Genomic DNA, 10,221 nt, shown 5'->3' with positions numbered 1-10,221 from the left:
TGTGAGTTAGAAAGAAGGGGAACAGGCGGTCTAAATTGTAAACAGACACCATTTCCCCTGACACTTTGCCTGACTAAATGTGGCTAGCCTTTGTGGCCAGATCTCAGCAATGAGCCCACTCTGAGTTCTGCGGAAAGGAGATTTATAAAATACGATATTCTTTTTATTAAAACATAAAACAAATGTGAGCGCTACTCCTGCAAACTGTACTCTTGTGAGCAGACCCTGTCGTTGTCTGGAGCCCCACTGAAACCAAGGGCCAAGCCGCAAAGGCTCAAGGCTCCAGCAGCAGAGGGCTGATGCCTCTTGTTAGACAAGCACCTAATCCACACGTGGGTGACATAAATATCACATTCTCAGTGACAACTTGTATATTCGCAAAAAGAAAAGGAGTACTTGTGGCACCTTAGAGACTAACCAATTTATTTGAGCATGAGCTCATGCTCAAATAAATTGGTTAGTCTCTAAGGTGCCACAAGTACTCCTTTTCTTTTTGCGAATACAGACTAACACAGCTGCTACTCTGAAACTTGGATATTGTGTTCGCAGAGATGCAGTAAAAATCAACACTTTGGAGGCAGATCTTCCAGTCTTTATGTAACGCTGACAGACCCCGATCATTGGCGGGTGGGACTGAACCTGGCACCTTTAGAGTTTACTAGTGCACCAGCCTCTACTGTATGAGCTAAAAGCCAGATGGCCCTTAGCTAAGGCCGTAGGGCAGACTCAGTAATCCTGCTCTAAGTGGTCTCAGTAGCACGAGACGAGAGAGAACAGCACGCCCAGGACGGGTGTGGGTTACATTTGCTTCTCACTCCATCCTTCTTTAACCGCCCACTGCAGTCAATGACTCTTGCCCGATTCAAGACTGAGGCCTGATCTCTGGATTGCGCCCAGGGGTTCTCAGACGAAGGGGGGTCATAACCCCTCACGGAGTCACCGGGTCAGTGCAAGGGCGGCGTTGCGAGCTGTCAGCCTCCAAACCCGGCTTTGCCTCCAGCATTTATAATAGTCAGCCCCCCGCTCGGGCCTGGGCCGGCCGCAGGCTCGAGGTGAGGCACCGGCGACCGCGCGGGACGAGCCAGGCCGCGCCTCACCCGCCCGCCCGCTCATCGCTGCAGGGAAACCCACAGGAGCGCGGCCGCGCCGCCGCCGCCCCCGAGCGGGACCCGGAGCGAGCTGGAAGCGGGGCCTGCCCGCCAAGGGCCCCGGCCGGGCCCCGCGTGCCCGTGAGCGGCGGGGGCGGCGGCACCGACTGGAACAAGGGACCGGCGCCGCAGCGCCCCCGAGCGCGCAGCCCCCCAGCGCCGACCGCCAGGAGGCCCCGCCCCCGGCCGGCCCGCTCGCGAGCGCTCAGCGGCGACACCGGCCCCGCCCCTGCCCGGCCGCTTCCCCGGCTCGCTCGGCGGCCGGCAGCTGCGCCAGAGCCGGAAGCTGCAGTTCTGAGGCGGCGACGCCCTAAGGCCGCTCCGCCGCCGCCATGGTCTCGGGCCCGCGCTGCCCGCCGGGCCTCTGGGGGCTCCTGGCGCTGCTGCTGCCGCTGCCCGGGGCTCGCGGTGAGTGTGGGCGGGGGGGCCCCGGCGGCCCCTGCCCGGGCACAGAGTCCTCCCGGTCTCTCCCCCCCTCCATCGGTGCACGGCGCCCCCGGGCCTCCCCGTCCGGCCCCTCAGCCCGGGCTGCGTCGAGCTCGGCCCGCGGGGGGAGGAGGGGGCGAGGGGGCCCGAGCCGCGCGGCAGCGACCCCAGCCCGGCCCCTGGGGCGAGCCCCGCACCTCTGCGAGCCTCGAGCCCCCGCGAGCGCTTCTGCCTGGGGGCTAAACTCTGTCCCGCTGGTGGGAGTGTTAAGGCCCGGGGGCGGCGGCTGGGGGTGTCTCCTGTCGGTGGTTGGAGGCGGGCGGGGGGAGAAAAAGCCCCTTCGAAGAGCGGGTAAAGGTGCTGTAGCTGGCCAGCTTCAGTAAAACGAAGTGTGGGCATAAGACTCCTAAAGACTGTCAAATGAGCAAGTTCCCCTGTTATAGCCTTAGCTTTGTGACTGTACAGACAGAGATATAGAAACTTTGTTAAAGCTAATGTTAAAATGATGTAATACACAGGGTAAGACAAGTGTGTCTGTATATCTGGGTATAATGCTTAAATTATCCAAAAGTACAAAATTTGGTTTGAAAGTCATAAGGTACATATAGTAGATAATCTGCAGTATCCCAAATTAAGGTTCAGGTATTCACATCCAGTTATTTGGGTACATCACTCCTAAAAGGTTATAGGAAGAGGAGCTTGTGGAAAGCAAATATAGTAATGAGTGAAGATTGTCCCTCAGTCATTGAGAATTTAGGGTCAGTTGCCACTTAGAAAATACAATACAGTACATCAGGAAGTTTTTCAGTTACTTTCCCCACTTTGCTTCTCATTAGCACTTGTCCTCATGATTATCATACAGTTTCCATGCATCACATGAGAAATATGAAAGTTACCTGTCTCAGAGATGGCTTTCCACCAGCTGTTCTCACTTGTTCTAATGCCAGACATGTTTCGTGTATTCTTCTGTAGATTGCTATCCTTTGCCTTCTCCTTTGCCTTCTACGTCACCTTCTTTCATGTCACTCTGTACGGTTGCAACCCTTTCTCTAAAACCTGTGGGTGGAGCAATGTCTTGTTTTGCACAATATACTTACCCTACGTTACTGCACATATTCAGGGTGATGTATACATGGTAAATTTTAATGTACTGCAGTTCTGTATGAAGCCCATTCAGTAAACTAGCTTCAAGGCTCTAATGAAAACAAGTACCTCCAAATTGTCCCCAATAAAATCATTTGTGGCTTCTCTAAAACTAATAATCTGTTACAACAGACTACTGAATATTTTTCATAGTTAACTTTTTCCCTTCCTTGCCTGTCTCCCTTGCTAGGCACTTGTGATTCTCCTCCACGGTTGCATTTTGCTGAGCTGCCTGGGGTCGTGAACAATTCCTATCCTGTTGGGACCAAACTGAAATACTCCTGTCGCCCAGGATACATTTTGAGCTCTGGAAAGTCTCCTTTTGTTACATGTCTTGAAAATTCAAAATGGTCAGTAGAAGCTGAGTTTTGTGAAGGTGAGTACCTTTGTTGCTTTTCCATTTCAATTGATGTGCAAGCCATCTTGACACAGTTAGGAATCTCTCTTCTGTTGGATATCTCTCTTCTATTGGCATATGAAAAGAAGGCAACTGCCATCTTTTCCTGTGCTGTGTATTTATACCTCTCTACTGTATTTTCCACTCCATGCAGCTGATACAGTCAGTTTTAGCCCACGAAGGTTTATGCCCAAGTTAATTTGTTGGTCTCTAAGGTGCCACAAGGACTTCGAGTTGTTTTTGCTGATACAGATTAACACAGCTACTGTTCTGAAACCTGCTACAAATAAGTAAAACACTTTTTGGTGTGCTAAGTGTCTGTCCTTTTTGAAACATTGTAGTTGCGGTATCCCTGATAACGAAATATCCTGAATTCACTGTACTAAAAGTAAACCCAGTATTGAATAATGTCTCATAGAATATCAGAGTTGGAAGGGACCTGTGTTACAAACTTGGTCAAAATAGTAATTCATAACAAAACTTAGAGAATACTCCTCTTGGCTTCATTGCTAAGAGTACGATAAGATTTTTGCAAGTTTTCTCATCTCAAGACTATAGATGCTATATTCCATGTAACTAGTAAGGATATCTACAGTTGGATGCTAATGAAACTTAACTCTGCCTTCTTGTGCATATGTTTTAAATTATGACTGTATTTGTTGTATTGAATACTGATGAGACTTCCTTGATTAGCCTCAGACTCACCTACTCTGGCCTGCTGGCTTGAGAAAATACTTTAAATATAGGCCCTGATTCAGCAAAACACTTAGTGCATTCTTAAGTCCCACTGACTTCAGCGGGCCTTGTTTTACTGAATCGATCAGGCCTTAGTAAAGAGGTCACAATTTTTACATACCTTGTCTGCATTGAGAGATCTTTCCCAGTGCAGTCATAAAAAGTGCCAACGTTATCTTTGCATGGATACAGTATATCTACATTGAACTCCCTATAGATATGGTGACTTTTTGATACAGTTCATTCTTCGTGGGAATAAGTCTACTGCAGGAGAAAGCATCACAAATATCTCTTGTAGGGGCAAAGAAAAGCTCTTCCACTGAGCTTGACTGAGGAACATGCAGTTTTTAGCTGTCTAAAATCAAGATTCACAAATCAAGAAAACGACTAACAAATATTTACAAAACGCAAAACAAACCTGTGGAACGTGCTGCCTCTGGTAATTTGTTTCGATGGTTAGTCACCCTCATATTAAACACTTCCACCTTATTTCCATTTTGAATTTGTCTGGCTCGCCTTTTTCCAGTCATCCGGGACCTCCCCTGATTGCCATGAGTTTTCAAAGATAATGGCCAGTGGCTCTGCAATCACATCTATTAATACATCAAGGATTGTATTAGCCCTTTTTTCCATAGGATTGCAGTGGGAGCGTATGTTCAGTTGATTGTCTGCTGTGATCTCAATCCTTTTCAGACTTGCTCCTTCCCAGAATATAGTTTACCCGTTCTCTCAGAACAGCTTGCATTTCTTGTGCCTGGATGTATAATTTTGCGTTATACGGTACTAGAATGAATTTTGTTTGACCGGACATAAGGAGTCCAGATTGCTTTGTAGGACTCCCCCAGTCTGTGTCACCTGCAGATAGTATCAGGAGTGATTTTTGTTACCTTCCAGACAAATGATTTAAAATGTTGAATAGCATCAGGTCTAGGACCGATGCCTGCAGAATCCTACTAGAAATAGGTTTGTTTGATAATGATTCCCACTGATGTGACTGCTCCTGGAGATGTCAGTTAGTCAGTTCTTGTCTGCAGTGGTGTTGCAGCCATGTCAATCCCAAGATATTAGCGAGACAAAGTGGGTGAGATAATATCATTTATTGGACCAACTTCTGTTGGTGAGAGAGACGAGCTTTCGAGCTTACACACCATTCTTCTTGGTGTCAGAAATGTATTCCAAACCTGAAGACTAGCTCTGTGTAGGGTCGAAAGCTTCTCACCCACAGAAGTTGGTTCAATAAAAGATATTGCCTCACCCTCTTAGCCAATTCTTAGTCCATTTAAGTTGTGCTCTATTGATACAGAAGTGTTAATTTTTTATTTAGAATGTTGTGTGGTACTAAGTCAAACAGCTTACAAAAGTCTAGGCATATTACATCAGTTACGTTTATCAAACATCTTTGTAACTTCAAAGAACGACAGAGGTTTATCAGAGAAACCTGATTTTCCATAAAACCATATTGGTTGGTATTAATTATATTCCTGTTCTTAATTCCTTATGAATTGGGAAAATTTTCCCTCCACTGCACAAGTGGTCAGAACAGATTTGCCCTTGGAATCGATGAATCCCACAATACCTTTAAATTATTATGCCTGTGAGTGAGATCATGTTAACTAGTCTACAGTTACTGAGGTCATGCTGGTTGCCCTTTTTGAATACTGGCACAAGATCAGCGCTCTTCCATTCTTCCTGAATTTCCAGTTACTCTAACTTCTTATAAATCTTAATCAGTGGGTTAGAGATCTCCGTGGCCAACTTTTCAGGACACTTGGGTGCAAGTTATCCCAAGATTTTGATTTAACAATGTTTATCCCTAGCAGATGTAGTTTAACTTCCTCCTTAATTACTAATAGACATGGAAGTACTTCATCAAACTCTTGTGATGAGACTATGTTGTCGTGCTTCTTTCCAAATACAAAAGGGAAATATTTCCTGAACACTCCTGCCTTTCTTGTATCATAATTGTTTTACCCATCTCCATTTAGTAACAAGTTTTTACCTTTACTACGCGTGGTATACTCGGTGTATCATCCAGACTAATGAGAATCTGTCACCACTGTCCTTTAACCTGGGGGTGCCCTTTACAAAGCTTTGGTGCTGTAGCCTCCAGTCTGGACTGCTCACAAACAGCCTCCGGTGTGCAAGTCACTCCCAGCTAGGTCTCGGCCAGCCACACCTTTGTTCTTGCAGTATAAGCAAAGCTGGTGAGGTGACCCCAACAAATTCCTAGTATTTCCCCGCCCTGCCCCCCCTTTCCAGAAACGTATGTCTTGTATTGCCCAGCCCTCTCCCGGACAATACAAATTCATCTCGAGTCTCTCCTTCTTTCTTGTTACCCAAATAGAGTTTCACAGACACTTCAATTTAAACACACTGGATTAGATCAAACAAGTTTATTAACTACAAAGATTTTAAGGGACTGCAGGTCATGAGGCATGAGTCGGAAAGGTGACAAGAGAGGTCAAGATAAAGCACAAATGGTGCTCAAGTTAAAAAATGCTGTTAAATTCGAAATGAAGTTTTTCTTACCATATGCTCTCAGCAGTCTTGCTGACCAAACTTCTTAAGTGAGGACCCCTTCTTCAGCTCAGTTGGTGCTTCCTTTGTCTCTTTTAGTGCAGTGAGTGGATGGCTGGAGTGAGAGGGAGGAGGGGGAGCCTGGGAGTTTTTGTTGCTCCTTTTTTATAGTGTCAGTCCCACCCCTGGGAAAACATTCCCCGCTGACAAAAAGTCTATCGGGAAAAGATTTTCCCTGCTGCTTTTCCTCTCTTTTTTGGAGGTTTTTTTCTTCCTGCTTGATGACTGCTTGTTGCTTAAATGCAAATTAAGCAGAGCACACATTCCTTTGAGACAGTCCTGTTTGCCAGCTTGTGCTGTAGGTTTTTTAATATGAGTTAACATTATACAGGGAAATCTTCTAACTTCAGAGACAATGTTACCATGCACTTTATCAGGGCAGTATTGACCAGTAAACTCTATGTTTTCAGGTTTCAGAGTAGCAGCCGTATTAGTCTATATTCACAAAAAGAAAAGGAATACTTGAGGCACCTTAGAGACGAACAAATTTGAGCATAAATTGGTTAGTCTCTAAGGTGCCACAAGTACTCCTTTTCTTTTTATACATTTTCAGATGATGCCTCACAAGGCATGCTCGGTACATAGATTATTACAGCAGTCTCTAGGGTGTGGACACGGGTACATTCTCTTACAGAAGGATTTCTTTTGTCCCTAACGATCTTCACAATCTTCTCCTTATTGTCTGTAACCATGCCACTTGTGAGACTCTCACTGATGTCTTTAGTGCCCCATATAAATTTTTACATTTCGTAACTTACGCCTTCTATCCTTTTTTTTTGTTCTTCTGTGTCTTATGTTGCTTTTTATTTGTAATTGCTGCCAGTTGAGGTCAGTGGGTCTACCTACATGAATATGGTTCTGCATATGAGTTTTCGGGATCTGGGCGTTCACGTTGACAGTATGAATATTTGCGCTTATACTAAATCTGCAAGGGGATCTGAAATCTCTTGTTTCAGGATATAAGGCAACCACTATCTGTGTGGGATTAGGAAGCATCATCCCGCTTCCACTTCTCCTCACTTCGCATGGGCATGAAACAAAATTATCCATAATGTGGGTTTTAAGCTTTCCTCCTTAGCCTTTGGTGCTGCCTGCTGTCGTAGAGGACAGATACTGGACTCCAAGACGATTGGCTTTGATCTGCCATGGTATTTGCTGTGTTAGAGGATGCAAGTTAGGATATCCCCTTTTTCCTATTAAGGTAATCTGAGGTAACACTAATATTCGTCTTGTTCTCTTCTAGGAAGACGATGTAAACCATTCGAACTCGAAAATGGCAGGGGTGATATAACGGATCTCCGGTTTGGTGCAAGAGCAAACTTCTCCTGTGATGAAGGGTGAGTGGCAAATTAATATTTGGACTAATTAATAGAAGCTAGACTGGTGTAAAACTGCTGTTGAAGTCTAACAAAATGAGACAAGCAAGCCTGCTTAACTTCAAGAACATAAGTGAGTGGTGAGCTATAAATCTGTATCCATGGGCTGGGGCCCTTGTTAAGAATTACACCTGCGATTTTCAAAGGAGTTGAAGGAAGATAGCCACCGAGCTATGGTTGTCATTCAGTGGGAGATGGGCATCTAACTCGCTCAGGTGCTTTTGAAGATGGCAGCCTAGAGCCCTCAGGAGATCCTCCAGCAGGGGTTGGGTTATGATATTGAGAGTCCCACCTCAGGGGTCATGTGGCACTTACTGACCCGTGCCATCTCTCCCTTGTTACAGGGGTTTCTGTGAGGGTGCTGGGAGCTAGTGGGAGAATATTGCCCATAAAATGCTGCACCAGGTAGAGGCAGACCTCTTCCTGCTCTACAATAGCAAATATTTGTCTGTCCCAAAATGTAGTCTAAAATACTACAGCCCACAGGAGCTCAGGTTGTCTTTGGGTGTAATTCTATTTTACAAACTAGCAGCTGCTTGGGCCCATCTGTGCGCGCGCGTGCTCTCTCACTGTTCCCTCCCTTCACAGGAGATTGATTTCTTCAAGTTCTTTCACTTCAATTTAATCGAATGCTAAGTGTGTTCTGTAGTGACGACCAAGTGTAAGCTTTGTCAGTATGTTGCAACTTTGTGTGCTGGGTTTAGCTGGACTTTCAGCTCAATGGACTTGGAAATGCAGTGCTTTTGGCTAAGCCCTCAAGGGTTAACACATAGTTATTAATGTAGCCTCACACTCTACAAGGCAGCACAAACGGAGGGAGGAGACACAGCATGGCAGAGAGAGACCATCTCTCTCGCACGCACGCACGTGAGAGAGAGACACATGTGTGAATTGCCCCTTTAAGTTCGCTGACCCCAGTTTAAGTACATTGCCTTTTTAAGTAGATCAGCAAGTTGACAGCATTTGATGGCAGCAAGCTCCCTCTGTCCTGAGCCCTGTCGTGTTCTCCCCCACCTCTCTGAGGAGAAGGGGTACAGCGGGAGGAGGACACCCTGACATTAGCACCCTTCTTCCCCCTCCACCCCCACACAGCAAGCAGGAGGCTCCCGGGAGCAACTTCAAGGCAGAGGACAGGAGCAGCACAGGGCAGTGGGGGGAGGGATGGCTGAACTGCCTGACAATTGATAGCCTGCTGGGCGGCTGCCACACAGGGAACTTAGGGAAGCTGATGGGGCGGGGCGGCTGCCGGTCTACCCTGGTTCTAAGCGCCCACCAGCTAGCTCCAACGGGCTGCTCTTTCTGCAAGCAGTGGACAAAGCAGGCGGCTGGCAAACAACCTTCTAAGGGAGCGTTGAGCAACTTTAAACAAGCATGTTCCCTAATTGATCAGCAACGAAACAATGTTAACTGGGACGATGTTAAGTGAGGCGTTACTGTAGCTGTACCGACGTAGATGTGTACTGTAGACCTGGCCTTCGTGTTCCTTGGTCCTGTGGTGTTAGATGTATCCCTTTTTCAATGGTTTGTCTCCACCTACTGGCAGAAAGAAACCCTGCTCCATCTTTCTGGACGGGGCACGAGTTCTTTGCTTCTATGAGTCACAAACTTGAACCTTTTTTCTTTAGGTACAGATTAATTGGACAGACTTTTGCCCAGTGCGTGATTGTGGGAAATGGAGTTGATTGGAATACGGAGGTTCCACTTTGCCAAGGTAAAGCAATTTAATGGTTTTAAGAACAGTTCACGTCTGGAGATGATGCAGCATAGCTGGCGCTTCAGAGGAGTCTCTGTTCTTCCTTTGGCATTTAATCCAAATGACAGTTTTGTTGTGGGGAGGAATGAAATCGTACTGTGCTTCGCCATGGTGTTTAGATGACTCCTACAGAAACTTTTTTTTTTTTTTGGTACCTTTTAGATTATTCACCTGGCTCTGTTTAATATGCACAATCCAACAGGCCTCATGTCTCCTCTTCACTATTGTATCTGTGTAATCCTCCTGGTCACTAAGTAAAAGGCATGATAATGACTTCAAGAAGTTTTGATGCTTCCCAAATGTGACTATCCACTTAAAATCTGAGGCTCTTTTGGAGTGAATCACAATTAATTTGCCTCTACCTTAATTTGATCTCTTGAATGCTTTCTGGGCTTGGTCTATCAATGATGCTGCTGATGTCCAGTCTAGAATCAGCTGCTGCTAAAAGAACTGTTCTAGCTTAGTTTTCTTCTGGTGGAACAATACTACATCTCGAGATGCCGGGCAAGAGGTTCTGGCTCCTTGAGGCTAATGTTGGGAAGGAGCGCGCTCTGCTAAGGTCATCTTCCAGAGTTGGTGTTTTATGGAGCATCCTCCTTGAGCAATGGACGTACTGGGTTGGGTCAAGCCTAAAAGCAGACAAACCTTCAGAATCTGAAAGGGGTA

At 46.2% G+C, this 10,221-nt stretch overlaps 1 protein-coding gene across 3 annotated transcripts in view; it reads left to right on the top strand.

Moving 5' to 3' along the window:
- Nucleotides 1-1,388: 1,388 nt before the first annotated feature.
- Nucleotides 1,389-10,221, top strand: part of LOC140901504 (complement component receptor 1-like protein) — a 33,482-nt gene continuing 24,649 nt past the window's right edge. The window contains exons 1-4 of one of the 3 annotated variants that reach the window (XR_012155864.1): nucleotides 1,389-1,556; nucleotides 2,908-3,093; nucleotides 7,670-7,763; nucleotides 9,428-9,513. Coding sequence is in view for 1 of the 3 variants with exons in the window: in XM_073320454.1 (XP_073176555.1) it covers nucleotides 1,481-1,556; nucleotides 2,908-3,093; nucleotides 7,670-7,763; nucleotides 9,428-9,513 (442 nt within the window). In the remaining 2 variants the exon portion in view is untranslated. The remainder of the gene's footprint in view (nucleotides 1,557-2,907; nucleotides 3,094-7,669; nucleotides 7,764-9,427; nucleotides 9,514-10,221) is intronic. The other 2 variants (XR_012155865.1, XM_073320454.1) reach the window with 2 other exon arrangements.

This window comes from Lepidochelys kempii, chromosome 21 (assembly GCF_965140265.1).
Source record: "Lepidochelys kempii isolate rLepKem1 chromosome 21, rLepKem1.hap2, whole genome shotgun sequence".
Lineage (NCBI taxonomy): Eukaryota > Metazoa > Chordata > Testudines > Cheloniidae > Lepidochelys > Lepidochelys kempii.
The sequence above is the reverse complement of the archived record's forward strand: the minus strand, read 5'-3'. Positions and strand labels throughout refer to the sequence as shown.